Raw genomic sequence first — 17,964 nt, forward strand, 5'->3', positions numbered from 1 at the left:
CGGCCAAGTCATTGGTGGGTTGAAAACACTGGGCCAAATCTGCTTAACATCTGGGTTTGGTGATGACTGTTGGTCTCCATTAACCATTCTCCGAGTTGGTCTGGTTGTTATTAGAGTCAAAAAAATGGATAGTTCCAGCCTTCCAATGTTAATTTTCATATGGTTCAATCCTATGAGATCCCTTTTCAGCTACTACAATCCACGGTAAAGAGTTGAAATAAAACAGGAAAAACATGGTAGAGTTCTTGCTCATGCAAAAGTGTTCTCTGCGACTACAAGAAACTCAACAAAGAAAGATAACGACTTATTCAAGCAAAGCAAACTCAAGGGTAATGAAAAAATCGGGTTGAATATCAAAAATCATAAATAATCATTCTTAGTTTTTTTCCTTTGACCGGTGTCCGGTCACAGATACCACTGGCCAAAAATTTCTGCAACGTCAAGGAGAAAAGACAAGCAGCATTGCTGCAGCCCCGTCTCCACCAATACATTCTACACAAGCGAAAGTTCACCAGAAGGAACCGACCTCTTGACTAATTTAGCCCAAGATTCGTTGGTCTCTGTGATAACCTTTAGAGCATACTCCTGCGTATCAGAAGAAAATAAAAGAATTTTAAGTCATAATAGGAATAAGATTATCTTCACGCACTCTAAATCCATCAATCATTGTAGAAATAAATAGATCAAATGGTCTTGATTCTTGAAGGTTTCAACATCAAAGTGGCTGGACCTTGGTACTGGAACTCACTCGACCACCTTAACGCTCATGGTATCAAGCCGTGGGATACAGACTACAGCATAGACATGTCAAAGTGAAACTAAAATTGATCTTTTTCCCGCTAAATGTAAAGGTATAACCCACTCCATCTCACAAGGCTGTCCTTGAAAAGCTTTATATTCTGAGACATCTATTTAAGTGTACATATATTGTCTCATAACTTGTATAAATTTAACCTCCAGTAAAGTCTTCCTATCTTTTGGATTTAACGGTCTACGGATAATGTGGAAAAGTGAAAATTTTCATGCATTTTTTTCCTTAGTATGGGCAAACACTCAGACAGACAAACATGTAGAGGGTTTTGTTTTACCATCAAAAGTGATCTCACAGAGGAGTATCTTTGTGAGATGGATCAAGTAATTAATTGCCCACACACGTTATTTAATTTGTTTAATCATGTCTTTCCTCTTTCCTTTTACCTATTAAACGAAACTACATGTATACATTCAAGATACCCAACTAGAACGTGTATTAGTTATTAAGAATTCCAATATGTTGATCATTTTATCAAATATAGACTATCATGTCTTTCCTCTTTCCTTTTACCTATTGAACAAAACTACTGTATACATTCAAGATACCCAACTAGAACATATATTAGTGATTAAGAACTCCATATGTGTTTATCATTTTATCAAATATAGACTGTCTACGGACCCTCCAACATAGAACACCTATGATCACAATGACCACCTACTGTCACAGTTTATTATAAAGAGTGATGTAGCAAAAAGCTCAAGATAAATGGCAGATATTTAGCTCAAAATATTAAAATTTAAATCTATACATGTGCTAGAAGATCAGGACCATCACTGAATTGGTTCCACCTAACAGATTGTCAGGTCAAAATTCAATTTAACGAGATGATTACAGGTGAAAATTCAATTCATCCATATGGATAATAGAAAACATTTCCTGCAGCTCCAAAAATTATGTACAAATGAGAGGGTTAAAAAGAACTGTAGAAACCACTGATGTGGTCCCCACCTCTTTCTATTGTACTCGTATACAACTACTATGTGGTCCCCACCTCTTTCTCTTGTACTCGTATACAACTACTAGTTATTTAAGTGTCAGTCCACAATTAGTTGTTAGTCTTTTATTAGGACTTTAATTGTTGTCTTTTATTAGGATTTTAATTTTGCCATGTAAGCAGTCTTATCCTTACTTCAGAATTAATATAAATAGAAAGAGGGGGGTGGCAGATTAAGCATCCTCTTCTTTTCTGAAATCCTTCCTTCAAAATCTTCTTCTCTTCTTTTCTCTTCCTCCTCTCATCCTCTTAAGTTCCCATTGATTATACACCACAGCTTGGGCTGTCAGTAGTCTCATACGACTACATGGTATCAGAGCCAACCTAGGAAATCTTATGATAGTCTAACATGGCCGGCTGCATAAGAATTTCCTAGGGTTGGAAAATTTCCAGCAAAAAAGCATCATCGGCTGAGTCTTGGAGATTGTTGGTGAAGCATCAGAGGATGACCAGCAATCAGAAAGTCAGAAGGAAGAACCCTCAAGATTAGGGTTCAAACTTATCTTTGAAGGTTGCGGCCAGAGTTTTGCTGAAGTCAATCTTTTCTATTAAAAGGATTACCTTTTCTGGTTATTTCAAAGGTTCGACTGAAAGTTTTTTTCCTCCTGAACTGCTCTTGATACATGAAAAGAATAGTTTTTTTTTTGTTACTTTAAGAGGTGCGGCTGAACTGGTTGTGTTCTTGACTTGTTTCTTGACCTTTGACTGGTTCTAGGTTCAAGATTCTAGTTTCTTGATTGTCGCCAATTCTAGGGCTGCAGTTAGTTTCAGCCTTGCACTCTCAGCCCTTCACTCTAAGTTGTACTTGGAAGGTTATCTTTTTTGGGTGGATTGCCGAGCTAGAAGGATAAAGTAGGTTCGGCTGATAGCAAATTCTGGGTGTAATTACCCAGTCTCGGTGATACAAAAGGCATTTGTTAATCTTTTCTTGACAAAGAATGGAGTTTAAGAGCCAAGGGGAAAACTATTTAGGGGCTGGTGGTGCTGGTAGCATACCTGAGAACAGTTTTCAGATTACCACTGTAAAATTTGATGGGTCAAACTACTTAGAGTGGGCCCAATCAGCCATGATGGCTATTGGGGGTAGAGGAAAGCTAAGTTATTTACTGGGAGATGTCAAGGAACCAGCCAAGGAGGACCAAATATATACCAAATGGGTTCAGGAGAACTATTTGTTTATGACATGGCTGTGTAACTCCATGCAACCACATATCAGCCGAAATTATTTATGGGCAAAAACAGTTAAAGAATATTGGGATATCATGAAAGAAACCTACTCCCAACCCCTCAATGTTGCTAGGGCCTATGAGCTAAAATGTAAGGTGAATAACCTTAAGCAAGGAGAGAAGCCAGTCTCGGTTTATTTTTCCACCTTGAAATCCTTGTGGCGTGAGATTGATCACTTAGAAACAATTGAGTGGGAAGACAACAGCTTCTAACAAGAGAGTGAGAAGACAACCTTAAGCAAGGATGCACAAACCTACAGAAAGCAGGTTGAAACCAATAGGATATTTGAGTTTCTAGCTGGTCTGAATTCTGAGTATGACATTCTAAGACAACAGCTTCTAACAAGAGACAGTGTGACTCTATCACAAGCTTACTCTCTAGTGCACAGTGAAGAAAGTAAAAGGAAAGTTATGTTACAGCACTCGCCACTTGAATCAGCCTTGGCAGCAACTAAACCCAAGTTTGGGGATAAGGAGAGAGATATGAAGAAGGAAGACAATGACCTAATATGTGAGCATTGCAAGAAACCTAAGCATAATAAAGAAACCTATTGGAAGCTACATCCTCATCTAGTTCCCGCAAAACTTAGGAACAAAAAGGGGAATGCTAATACAGTTGTTACTACTGATTGTGCAACCTCATCAGGCACAAGAGCAGCACCACTAGACACTCTAGCTGTTGTCCGAGCTGCCTTGACTCAGTTGGAAAAGGAGGTTGGTAATTCAGCATCATCATCTCAGCCAATCACAACATCAGCTCCTCCCACCTCACCATTTGCTCATTCAGGTACACGGGCCTCAGCTTATCATGCTTCAACTCCAAGTAACACTGAACATTGTTGGGTAATAGACTCAAGTGCATCTAATCATATGACTAGTTTGCCTTCACTATTTACTACCTATCACTTATCCTCTGGTAAAGACAAGGTGTCTATTGCTGATGGATCACTTGTTCCCATTTCTGGCAAGGGAGACATCAGGTTGTCTAGTGCCATTTCCCTGTCTTTTGTTCTACATGTTCCTAAACTTAGCACCAATTTACTTTCAGTTAGCAACATTACTAAAAACCAGAATTGCTCAGTAACCTTTTTTCCTGATCGATGTGTTTTTCAGGACTTGGAGACAAAGAAAGTGATTGGGACTGGCCGTGAGACAAATGGAATCTATCTGCTTGGAGGAAGTTCACAGTGGAACGGTAGTGAAGTTAGAAGTTCTTTTGTTTCTCAGTCTATTGGTCAAGTCATGCTTTGGCATAATCGATTGGGTCATTTATCCTTTAGGTATTTGAAAAGCTTGTTTCCTAGTTTATTTGAATCTATCAAATGCCCAGTTTAAAGAGAAGTAGTGTTCCTTTTGACATTGTACATACCGATGTTTGGGGACCATATCACATCACTACTATGGGGGGTACAGATACTTCTTGCTGTTTGTTGATGACTACACCCGGTTTTCTTGGGTCTACTTGATGCGTTCTCGAGATGAGGTCCCTACCCTAACCCAGACCTTTCATCAGATGATTTTAACCCAGTTTGGGATAAAAATCAAAATTTTCAGATCCGACAATGCAAGAGAATACTTTAAAGCATCACTAGCCTCTTATTTTCTTGACCATGGGATTATCCATCAGAGTACCTACCCTCATACCCCTTAGTAGAATGGGGTGGCTGAGAGAAAGAATAGGCACATATTGGAAGTAGCTAGAAGTATCATATTCAACTCCAATGTGCCTATACATTTCTAGGGAGATGCCATTCTCACAGCTATGTATCTCATCAACCGAATTCCTTCACGGGTTCTTGACATGAAACCCCCATTCACTCTTTTATATCCTGATAAAGAGTTGTTTTTTGTCCCTCTTAAAACCTTTGGTTGTACCTACTTCGTGCAAACTCTTGGCCCTCATTGTTCCAAATTTGACCCTAAAGCCTCAAAATGCATTTTCCTTGGTTATGCACAAACTCAAAAGGGATACTGTTGCTACGAACCTGCTTCAGGAAAGAGATTTGTATCCATGGATGTTACTTTCTTTGAGGATGTACCTTATTACTCTAGGGTTTCTTCTCATGGGGAGAGTAGTACGGTTGGGGTTAACACATCAAAAGTCCCTTTACCTATTCCATTGAGTGAAGAGGGGTGTAATGGGGAGGGTTGTCAAAAATGTCGGGATTTGAGAGTTTATCACAGACGATGGAGGCAGGTTGATTTCGGTCATCAGCAGTGTAGGCCAGCCCCAATTCCTTTTGAAGATCCAAATCCAGGTATTACATTTCTTCCAGCTCCCATTACAGATGAGCCTTTTGCTGTTGAGCCTTCTCCATCTTCTGAGTCCTCACTTCCATTGAATGACCTTGACCTTTCCATTGCAGTCCGTAAAGACAAACGCCATTGCACCTCATCCAAAGCCCACTGTATCTCACAATTCTTGTCCTATGATCACATGTCTCCCTCTTACATGTCCTTTCTTACATCAATTGCCGATATTCCCATTCCCAGAACAGTACAGGAAGCCCTGACCATTCCTGAGTGGAAAGATGCAATGAAGGTAGAAATGGATGCCCTTCTGAGAAACAATACCTGGGAGCTAGTTGATCAACCCAAAGGGAAGAAACCAGTTGGATGTAGATGGGTGTTTACTGTGAAACATAATGTTGATGGTTCCATTAAAAAATATAAGGCTCAGTTAGTTGCAAAGGGATTTACTCAAACTTATGGTATAGATTACTTGGAGACTTTTCCACTAGTAGCAAAAATGACCACTATCAGAGTGTTATTATCTCTTGCAGCCAATTACTCTTGGCCCTTGTTCCAAATGGATGTTAAAAATGCCTTCCTCAATGGAGACTTGCAAGAAGAAGTGTACATGCAGTAGCCTCCTAGTTTTTATAGTACAGAGACAGGTAAGAAGGTTTGTCGGTTGAATAAAGCTCTGTATGGACTAAAACAGTCTCCCAGAGCTTGGTTTGATAGATTAAGACAAGCCCTTGAAAAGTTTGGCTATGTACAGGCTCAATCAGATCACACTTTGTTTATTAAGAAAGTTGATACTTCCTTGACTCTACTTGTTGTATATGTGGATGACATTGTAGTAGCAGGGAGTGATAACAGCAAAATTGAGTCTCTTAAGAAACTTCTCCATCAAGAATTTGAGGTAAAGGACCTGGGAGAGCTACGATATTTCTTGGGTATTGAAGTAGCTCGATCCAAGCATGGAATCTTTGTTTCTCAAAGGAATTATGTCCTTGATTTGTTAGAAGAAACAGGAAAGTTGGGTGTTAAGCCAGCTGATACACCTATTGAACAAAATCACAAGATTTGTGCAGAAGGTGGAGAGCCTCTTGAAGATAAAGCTATGTTCCAAAGATTAATTGGTAAACTACTATATCTGTCTTACACGACCAGACATCAGCTATGCAGTCATTGTTGCTAGTCAGTATATGCACTCTCCCAGAACTACCCACCTACTTACTGTTGAGAGGATATTGGCATATTTAAAGAGGTGTCCAGGCAAAGGTGTACTATTTAAGGATAATAATCACATGAAGATAGAAGTTTACACAAATGCAGATTAGGCCGGTTGTGTTGATGATAGAAGTTCTACCTCTGGATATTGCGCCTTTGTACGAGGTAACCTTGTTTCTTGGAGGAGCAAGAAACAAAATGTTGTTTCTCGTTACAGTGCTGAAGCTGAATATCGGTCCATGGCAAATGGTGTGGCTGAAATACTATGGTTGAAATCACTATTTGATGAATTGGGTATTACCTATGAGAAACCTCTAATGCTGTACTGTGATAATCAGGCTGCAATTAATATAGCTCATAGCCCAGTACAACATGACAAAACCAAGCACATTGAAGTCAATCGACATTTTATTAGGGAAAGGGTTGCATCTCAAAAAGTCTGTCTTCCATATATCAGCTCCAACATGCAGCTTGCTGATCTTCTCACCAAGGTAGTTTCAAAGAAGAAGTTAGAAGCAGATCTATGCAAGTTGGGAATGACAAACATCTACTCCCAACTTGAGGGGCAGTGTAGAAACCACTGATGTGGTCCCCACCTCTTTCTATCGTACTCGTATACAACTACTATGTGGTCCACACCTCTTTCTCTTGTACTCGTATACAACTACTAGTTATTTAAGTGTCAGTCCACAATTAGTTGTTAGTCTTTTATTAGGACTTTAATTGTTGTCTTTTATTAAGATTTTAATTTTGCCATGTAAGCGGTCTTATCCTTACTTCAGAATTAATATAAATAGAAAGAGGGGGGCGGCAGATTAAGCATCCTCTTCTTTTCTGAAATCCTTCCTTCGAAATCTTCTTCTCTTCTTTTCTCTTCCTCCTCTCATCCTCTTAATTTCCCATTGATTATACACCACAGCTTGGGCTTCAGTAGTCTCATACGACTACAAGAACCAACAAAGCTGATTTTTGGTGCAGGTGACCTTTTAGACAGAACCCACCAGGTGGTAGATCTGATCATCTATTATAGGTGGGGATGTACGGTTGATGGCTTAAGCTAAAACTTACCATTTTAACCCAAGCTTCTGGCAGCATTACTCTATCACAAATATTTACATCCTATTGTATTCTCTAGCTCTTGTTATTTCCTTCATATTCTACCCTGTTCAGAATCTTCAGATTAAATTACCTAATGGAAATAGAACGTCATTATATATTTATATGGATCAAATTTTCCAAATGGACAAAGTAAGAAAACCATCATCAGCCAAACCCTTTGGACTAGCAAGGTATCTCCATATTCCAAGAAGGTGAGTTATGTACGAGCAGATTATTCTTGCAATAAAATCAATAAATGGTGAACAAGAAACCCAAATTAGTGTACCTTGTTTGCTGCCTTGTTGCCAAGACCAAACTTGTTAGCAGGCTTTCCATCTGGGATCTTGTAGTCTCTGAACCAGTCCCTAATTGCAGTGAGAGTACCCTGACAAAAATTGCAGATTATACTAGACAAGAGATATGGAGTGTAACTGTAAAAAGGATGATGGATATTCCTTTGAACTGTTAATTAAAAATCAATTGTTTCCGCATGGAATAACTCCAATTGTTTGCTCCCTTAGTGTACAAGTTATAGCTAAATAAGTTTAGTAACATATCAATTCATCATAAAGGTAAAGTGGTGGTTTAGAATTCTAAAGCACACAAACAGCAATTACCAACACCAAAGGGACCATAAAATTCACATAAATGGCATGGCACTATCTACAGGATCTCCTAGGTCAAAAACTAAGGTGACATGAGTCATGATATTCCATCTGAGACTCTTTTATGAGCCATTTTCCTTTCTCTAGTTTTCTTCTGATGATGAATGCAACAAATCCAGTGATACCACTTTGTGCCCTAAAAAATATACTTGGTAAGACCTATCATGAAGGGGAAAACCCTTCATGTGCAGAACGTTTCCTAGTATTTCATATGTGAATGGTTATTACTTTCTGAGCCTCAATTATCCTTATTACCATACAAGGATATTAACAAATCAATCATAACTAGGAAGTTACTGTAATCTTTTTTTTTTTTTTTGAGCAAAAGGTAAAGTATAATTGTATTAAAGAAAAGGTCCTTTGTACAATGAGAAGCGGTACAAAAAGTCAGAAGGACCTCAAAAGAAGGTCATTCTCAAAAAATTACTGTCAGAAGTAACCTCTTTAAAATCAGCAAGAATAGATAACCAGTTTCTAACAAAGCCTAAAGCCAAATTGATGACTTCTTCCGAAGAGGATTTGAGTTCAAAAACCCTGCTATTCCTTTCTGTCCATACCGCCCATAAAATTGTTGTTTAATCCATCTACATTTACTTGGCCGAAGAAAAGGGGAAGAACAATGTGAAGATATACTAGAGTAGCAGTGGTTTGGACTTTATGGAAGAAAGAAATGCCAAAATCTTCCAAGAGAAGGAGAGAAGTAAACAGAAAATTACGGATTGCGTTATGGCTAGTGTTGGTAACATGGACTCTCGTTGGCGGGAGGTCGAATCTCCAAAGGTCTGGAGGAGGCGACAGGAAAGAGAGAGAAGGTGGGGAAGAGAGAGGAAGAGAGGAGAGAAGGGAGAGTCTCCCTTTTTGAGAAGCCCTAGGTCCCTATTATATGATATCGTCTCCCGCGGTGAAGAGTTATTCCACTTTATATAGAGAGAACCCCAAGGCTATAAGGAGAAAGATCTAAAAGGAGACCTTTCGTATTAGGAAAGGGGATCTTTATCTTTATGTTGGCTATTAAGGGAGCATCATTGGGGTTTCTCCACGTGTCCGGCGAGATCCTTCAAAGACAAAGTTTCCTTTCTCTTAAGGATTATCGCGTGGCACATGTAGGCTACGTCCCCTTACGGGTTTCCTAGTGGCAATGTGTTAAAGGACCAGATCGGCAATGTTATTGTGAGTCTCAGGCGACGCCCATTGTTCATCGTGAGTCCCAAGCGGTGTTTTATGCTCATTGCAAGTCTACGATGGTTTGTTAAGCTCATCGCAAGTATTTGAGGGTTCTAAGATCATCGTAGATGTGAGCCGAGTCATGGACTCATCGCAGGTGTTCTTGTGGTATCGGTTTAGCACCTTCTGTGCCCTCACAGTCGTGACAATCAACATATACCTAACATTGGCTACAGCTGTGGAACTATTTAAATGTTTCTCCTTCGATGACATTTGGAGGAATTAGTTTTCAGTAGCTTCTAGTTCAGTGCAAAAGGCTAAAACACAACTGATTTGGGCACCACCCATGGAACGCTTTATGAAACTAAACTTTGATGGGAGTAGTCGACGCAACCCAGGCCTATTTGGAATTAAAGGAACCATCAGAGACAAGGATGGGAATCTAAGAGCACTCTACTCAGGACCGATGGGAGAGACTCTTCAAGAGTTGAACTGTATTCAATCCTACAAGGTGTACAGATTGCAAGAGAGATAGGGGTGGAGTGTTTGGTGATAGAAGAGGACTCCAAGGTGGTGGTGGGTTGGCTTAGAAATACAGATTCAGTGATATGGTGATATGGAAATGAATTGAAGAAGTTCAAATGGGCAACACAACATATGAATTTAATCATACAATGGGTGGGAAGAGAGGCTAATTCATTTGCTGATTGTTTAGCCAAACAATGAGTAACTAGGGATCAGTTGTATTGGGCCCAATTGTAGTCTTTGTGATGTTTCTTTTCTTTTAAAGGGTGAGGATGCACCTCATGCCTCCCGTTGGGATGCTTGTAACAGTCTTTATCTTTTGTTGATAATGAATTCTTAATGAATTTTTATTTATCAAAAAAGAAAAAGGATGTTTAAAGACCAAACACCACACCACCTTTCCTTTATGTCTTTCAAAAGCTGATCAATTGTTGACTCCTTAGCATCACAAAAACCATACAAGTGGGGCAAAGTTCACATGATTCCCCCCACTTCACACCAAGAATTCTCCCTAAATATCTCTTGGTCACATTCACCATCTGCAGAAATGAGGAAACACAAAATTACTTGAAGATTTCAAAATGCCTTTCCAATAAATCCATCTTTTAGAAATTTTCATCTCTCTTGAATCTCACTCATGCTAGTAATTCCATATTTGTGAGCACTAAATTTTCCACAAGGACTCCATGTTCTGAAACCCAAACTTTCCTATTTTTTTAAACAGAAAATCCACTTTCACTTGACTGGCGGTATTCATTTTCACCCCCTCATCCAAATTCCAAAAGCCAAGGGTTCTTTCTTTGAGTTTTCTCTAAGCTCTTCTCCACTCATGCTAGGACTTTCAATAAAGAGTAAAGACAAGAAATAAGCAACGATGCCAGTCATAACATTAGCCAATCTTTGTCCCTTTGCCTAACCTCTTCATTATCAGATCCCAGCTGCTAATTAGATAGGTGCATGCAACAGTCGGAAATCCCAATCAAGAAAATGGTAGTGAACCCTTGTGGCACTCTGGTGGGGATCGGTCCAGGCATTATAAGACTTATCTTTGTCCCTTTGCCTAACCTCTTCATTATCAGATCCCAGCTGCTAATTAGATAGGTGCATGCAACAGTCGGAAATCCCAATCAAGAAAATGGTAGTGAACCCTTGTGGCACTCTGGTGGGGATCGGTCCAGGCATTATAAGACTTATTCTCATAAGAAGGCCAACAAACACGTTCTGATTTGGCATGAGGAAGACTCTTGGGACTTGGACTGATCTGGTCAGGGGTATTTTCGTCATTTTGACCAGTCCCATGTGGGCTTGGATTATAGCATCTTGTTCCTCTAGCTTAGTAGTACTTCTCTTTCAATTTTCAATTTATTTGCATTAGTAGGTAGAAAGTTATTATGTTTCTTGATGTGCATCCCTCTTCAATATATTATAGATCAGCTTATTTAATGCTTCAATTGGAGAAACAGAGGAGTAATGATGAATCCCCCTCTTGATACCCTATGGCTTTCAAAAGTAAGAAAGGGAGCCATTTGACAAGGATAACAGATGAACCAGTACAAAAAATTGTTATCTTTCACTTTTTTCCATCTGTCCCTAGAGCCCATTCTCATCATCATCTGTTATAGAAAAATCAAGAGGGTCATACAACATCGCCAGGTCCACTTGTGCTAGAAACCAAGGAAACAAAAATGAAGATACAAAAAGAGAGAGAGAGAGAGAGAGAGAGAGAGAGAGAGAGAGAGAACACAAGATTTAACCTGGTTCAGTGATTTGTGATTACATTCATTAATGACCCTTGCAAAACTCACTATTTTCAATTCAGTAATACACCCTAATTCAAGTATAACTGAGAATATGTAATGTAAAATAAATATAAAAAATGCCCCCTGTACAGATGATGTACAATCAAATTTCACATATCAATGTGACTTTAGGAAATTCATGGAGCATATCAACATGATTTGGGTATACAAACTCCACACTCCACAGAGAACCTGAACAACAGCAAAGCAATAAAGTACACCCCTACTGTAGGATTGAACAAATTATTTTCTAAATCTAACCCCCAATACAAGTATACAACTTATTTAAACTAAACACCTTCCCAGAAAGACTATCCATCATTGAATTGGCAGGCCTCAAGATCAAGAACAAGATGTTCAAACTAGAGACCAAGGTTCTCACCTCCCCAGTGAAGTGTTTCAAACTCCATGGGCCATCTAAGTTGTCATGCAACCAGCCAATAGCAACATATGAGTCTCCATCTATCTTAAACCTCCCAAAACCCAAGGAATACATTAATCTAAGGCCAATATTAAGACCATAATGCCTTCTATAAATTTTTTGATAGGTATGTATGATCTGTTTGTAAGTTGTAAAGGTCATTATACAATGTTGGTCCCAACTATCTGGGGTCTTGGCAGGGATAGACCAGATATAGACCTAACCTTTGGCATTTTTTACACAAAGTGATTGCTCTCAGACTCGAACTTGTCGGCCTGAGATTTTACCATTTCACCAACCATGGCCCCTCTATTCATAATTTGTATCATATACAAAAAAGGCACACTAAGGACATTTGCACTATAAAGCAAAATGCAGGCATAGGCTTTCAGCTCATATACAAGACTTATAACTAGCCCTCTACCTGAGCATAAAAAACAGTTTTTCCCAATCATTACAAAAAGTTAGAGAAAGACATTCTATAAAAATCAGCCAACATAGAAGCCCAATTAATTATTGTGTTTCCTATATTGCCAATCACTTGTAAGGCCTCACAGTGATTCTGATAAACAATTCTGCAATTCCTCCTTCTCCATATACCCCAACATAAAGTAAATAGGGCCAAATTATACATTGACTTGTTTGCTATACTCTAACAGGCCAAGCATCTATAAGATTAACTAGATCAGCTGGGATAAGCCATTGCCTCCCAAACAACTTGACATTACATGATGACAAAGCTTATAGTGTCTAGAATAATATTGATTTGCCAATACTTGATAACAAATTATGCAAGTTCTAACACCATATTTTTAATATTGAAAGAACCTAGCATAAAGTTATGAGTGGTTTAGATGGTATAACAGGGACATTCCACCAAGTTAAATCTAGAATATGTAAGGCAAATATGTAATAATGATAAGTTAGAAGTATAAAAGTTTACAGGAAAATGTTTCTCAACGTCATTAACATCGTTGACCAGTGAAGCCCTTGGATCGTCCAATGAGATGGCAACTATTTTCCAGTCAAGCTCCCCCTCATCAATCATAGCTAAAGCAGCTACAGGCTTGACTTTGAGAATCTGACCAATTTTTCCCCGGCTTTCACCAATCTCAACAACATCAACTGGAGGTTCAAGTGAGAACCAAAGGATAAAAAAAAAATAGTAATATTCTTATTGGAAAGTGGAAACAATAGAGTGCAACATGCACAACATGTTGTGACATTATGTTAAATGGGGCTAAAGCCCAAAAAGTTAGTGCTGATACCTGGATCGTTATCTCCTAGTGCTCCTTCAATCTCCGGGTTTGCAAAAGATGGGTCTTCCCATGTCTGTGGAAGCAATCCATAGTTCCAATTTATGCTGTAGCTGAGAAGGATGAAATAAAAATAGTTCAGAAATATGCTTTATAAGGTATAAGGACATAGTAAGAGAACAAAAAACATACAAAGACCAAAGAGTTCTGGTCTGATCAATACAATTGCAGTAAGTACCTGAGAATAGAAGGATGATGCAAAGTAGTGGATCTCACATTGCAAACTTGACTAGGAAAATGGCAGAAAGTCATTTTAAACAGTATAAATTATTCTAGGTCTAGAACGCAAGGCAGATCCATAGATGATAAACCCAACTTACATATTTTTATTTTACACTTTTGGTTACTGAGCCTCTGTTTTGATTTCTTCTTAAAAATAACAGTGTTATATACCCAGACTTATGTCTAATAGGCCTACTTGTTCATTTTCAACTGCAACTTCCGAGTTATTTATAGCATTCAAAACAACATCCAGATATTACAAAAAAGATGCCTAAAAATCATTACAATAGGAAACTTTAGACTTTTCACATAATTGCTTTTTTGTGTTTTAAATAGGTTGCACTCTGTTCGTGAAAAACAGAGTTTTCCCTTTTCCAGGGAAAGGTAAGCACTGGTAAAAGAAAACCCTGACACGCTATATTAAAAACAAAAGGAAACTTACATTTAACAAATACACACTCACAGAGAAAGAGAGATTCAGTGAAAAAGGGTGTCTCTCATTACAATGTAAAAGTCCAGAAGATATATAATTAAGTAATAAGCCAAAGAGACGGTAGGCCAATAACGAAATCATTGCTCAGTTTCACATGGAAGGGTGCATCTCATTACAATGTTCTCTAACTGGCTACACAAAAAAAAGACATAATAAGCATGGGATAATCTGGAATGAAGATGTACAAACAATTTATAGATGTACAGACGGTTAACATAAAGTAGGCAGCAATTTGGCATCAACTGTTTTGTGACCCCATGTGAAAGGAACCTTAGGCAAAAAGCCAAATACCCCATCAAATGGGGTGAAGCAGACAAATTGGATAGAAACTAAGGTTAATAAAATTACATTGGATCTGATTTTTTTTAGAAAGGAAAAAAAAAAAAAAACACTCCAATTTGGGATCCATCAACTGTGTTTCAACCCTTGCATGTCTTGCAAAATTAACAATCATATTGATACTGCCCACCCAAAAAATAACTTAATATTACATTTTATATTTTATGGAAGCACTATGACAAGAAGAAAAGGGGGCATAACAGGAGTATATCTTACGGATAGTATCGAAGTTTCCCCTTCTTTGTATCCTGCTTTATGGGAGTGTATGGTTCATCAGTAGCAACTTCCATCTTTGCACTTGTGTCTTTTGGTATTTCAACAACAAAATTGAAAATGCCATCACCCAAATGCAATGGTAAGTCATGCCAAGGAGAAACCTGCACAAGTAGTAAGCAGCCACTTGGATGTCCTAGTCCCAATAACCAAATCAAGACAGTTATATTGGGTTACAGGATCAAACAATACTGTAAACAATCCCTATTGTAAAATACCTTCTTAAAAAGACATGAAGAAAAGAGGGGAAGAAACTTCAACTTCTACTTTTGGGAAATAAATTTGTCTACTAAGGATTATGTTGATCAAAACCAGAAACTTTAACTTCTAAGAATCTTATATGTTGATTTCTATCGTTATCTTACATTTCAATGCAAAATGGAGTACCCTGAGGCCTAAACTAAAAAGATTAGAAGACCAGAACAAGTTATAGAAGTTTAGGACCCCCTCCCCAATGAAAACAAAAAAGATTAAATAAACTAAACCCCGACAATCAGGAAAAATAAAACCGTCAACATTGTTGCAAATGTTAGTTAAAAGGAAACAATGTTTTTTGGTAGAAAAATATTCCACTAAAGACAACAAAGATATCGAAACAGGAAAAAATTATAAAACACCAAAGTTACAATGAGGTAATGGATTCGAGGTCACTTTGCAACTTCCAAAATGTCAGAAATCCAAAATTGCAGATTATATGCCCTCTGATTTCAATTAATCTCTCACCTTCAAGTGAGAAGAACATGGTTCAATTTAACATACATAATTTGATCCATTCAGCTTGCAGACAACATCGTAACCAAAACAAAATGTTACCCCAATCAATAAACACGATCCACATTTCTTCAAATAAATAGAACAAGCAAACGCCTGCTAAATTAAACCGAAAATTGTAAAATAATAGACTAAAAGGCATAGCATAAGTGAAAAAAAAAATGAGAGTATCAAAATGAAGAAACATATTAAGAAACCTTTTTGCCAGAGCTATCGACCAAGAAGACTCTGTAGTCGAGAGTTTCGGGATGGCCCTCTTCTTTGATCTGAACCTCGGGCTTGTAGAGAGCTCTGCAAGTGAAGAGCCTTTTGGGTGGTCCGTTGATATTGAAATTGCGTCTTAGCGGTCTCTGCTTTACAGAGAAGGGCTGTTTAAGGAGAAAACAACCGACGTTGCGGCCGTGATGAAGCATTCCTGCTGCTGCTATCACTCTACTGGCCGCCATCTCTGCTCCCAACAGGAATTCGTTACCCACCACAGAATGTTTTGAGCTTAGCTTCCTACCGGCTCTGCTCTTCTTTTCTTTGGTTGTAGTCGTGATTCCAAGTACCCGCCCAAACTGGGAGAGCATGCGGTCGAAATATTGACCGTCTGATTCTCCTCCCGGTCACCATATCTGTGCCACGTTGTTGCCAACCGAAATGCGCCTACATGGCCGTCCAATTTTATGGTTTGAGCTGTCAGAAAGGGAGGGAGCCCAGACAGAAAAAGGCCCAATTATCGATCAAAGCAATATTAATTATAATGAGGCCAGAACAGAAAAAGGCCCAGTTCTTCCACTAGTGCAATTATTTATTATTTTTTACCTTATTAACAAAAAATTATTCTCTATTTATTTTTTCTTTTTTGTGGATATGGCCCAATTATCATTGGGTCGCTGGGACGGTTTTGGGCCGACCTATTACTTATAAACTCCACTCATCTGGACTGATTTGGCTTCTTCCTCGATCTGGTTATTTGACAGCCGCACTTGTATGATAGTAATATTGCCAAACATTCCCTGTATTTTGGGAATGTTCTGAACGGGAAGGAAAAGATATTTGCACATGGTGATGCCTTTTAGCCTGTGATTGGTTCGAAAGTAAACAAGAGATAAATAGAAAATTGACGGAAAAATTTTTAAGGGTCCAATTGGTTACTCGGAACAGGTGCCTACAATTCTAGCCATTTGCTTGATCGGAAATAAGGATGGCAATTTTCCTCAGTTTTTCTATCTGCACGAGTATTCCCCAGTAGTGATGGGAATAGGGAAATGAATTTGTGTTAATATTTTTAAAGATATGGTTGAATATGTTCGAATATGTATGGATCGGATCATAAATTGTAATTATTTTGTTTTTAAATTCTTTTAGAGTGAAATAAAAATAAAAAATAGCATGAATTTAACATCATAAAAAAAATGTTAGGGAGTGGGATCCCTATGGGGACGAGTTCACATCTCCTCCCCACAACACCCCTCAGCACATCCCCACTAGACCTGTTCATGGGCCGGGTGGCACGACGGGCGGGCCCAGCCCCCAGACGGGCTTGAACAGGTATATGGGCCTGCGGGCTTAACCTCGGGCCAAAAAGCCCGGCCTGCAATAAATTCGAGCCAGGCTCGGGATTTGCCAAAATAGCTCAGCCAGAGCCCGACCCGGCCCGGCCTATAATTAAACCTAAAAACCCTAGTCGAATGCCCCTCTTTTTTTCACCTCTTTCCCTTATTTTTCCAGTCGAACCCTTCTTCTCCACATCCTTTTTCCCTTCTTTATATTCTTTTTTTAATGTAAATAAATTTTGAATTTATATTCTTTTTTTAATGTAAATAAATTCTAATTTATATTGATTATTGAATAGGGGAAAATTCTAATTTTTTTTATTAGGTCGGGCTTCGGGCTCGGGCTCGGGCTTCGGGCTTTTTTTCAGGGTCGGGCTCGGGCCCAAGTTGTAGGCCCGTTGGTCGGGCCGGGATTGGGCTCGGGCCTAACATATTTCCATTAATGAAGAGTAAAAGCCCGGCCCGAGCCCGACCCGGCCCATGAACAGGTCTAATCCTCGCCATGTATTGGGAACATCTCCCGATGATAACCAGAACCGATGATCATCATCAGGAGATGTTCCCAATACACAACAGAGATGTGTTGTGGGGTGTTGTGGGGCAGCCCCTTGTGGAGAGGAGATGTGATCTCTATGGGGATAGGGATTCCCCATCCCTGTCCCCAATGACAAGGACATGGACAAGGATAAGGATGGGTTTTTTTTTTTCCACAAGGGCGATGATGAGGAGTGTCTCCCTATCCTTGCCCTGCCTAGGAATGGCAACGGGGTGGGGCGGGGACAAGGAGCCTCTCCCCATCCCCATCCCTACTAACAGGGACAAGGTTATCCCCATCCCCGTC

At 39.0% G+C, this 17,964-nt stretch overlaps 1 protein-coding gene across 1 annotated transcript; it reads right to left on the bottom strand.

Annotated features, from left to right (window-relative positions):
• Positions 1-218: 218 nt before the first annotated feature.
• LOC148876355 (soluble inorganic pyrophosphatase 6, chloroplastic-like) lies at positions 219-16,462 on the bottom strand. The gene is made up of 6 exons (XM_088966671.1): positions 15,780-16,462; positions 14,755-14,915; positions 13,437-13,537; positions 13,112-13,293; positions 7,881-7,979; positions 219-585 (listed from the first exon to the last, which is right to left on the bottom strand). Exons 1-6 carry the CDS (start codon positions 16,152-16,154, stop codon positions 493-495), a joined length of 1,011 nt encoding a protein of 336 aa, XP_088822797.1. The 5' UTR covers positions 16,155-16,462; the 3' UTR covers positions 219-492.
• Positions 16,463-17,964: the final 1,502 nt, after the last annotated feature.

The sequence above is a fragment of the Nelumbo lutea genome, chromosome 1, assembly GCF_056320005.1.
Source record: "Nelumbo lutea isolate HS-2025 chromosome 1, American lotus-T2T, whole genome shotgun sequence".
NCBI classification, from domain to species: domain Eukaryota; kingdom Viridiplantae; phylum Streptophyta; class Magnoliopsida; order Proteales; family Nelumbonaceae; genus Nelumbo; species Nelumbo lutea.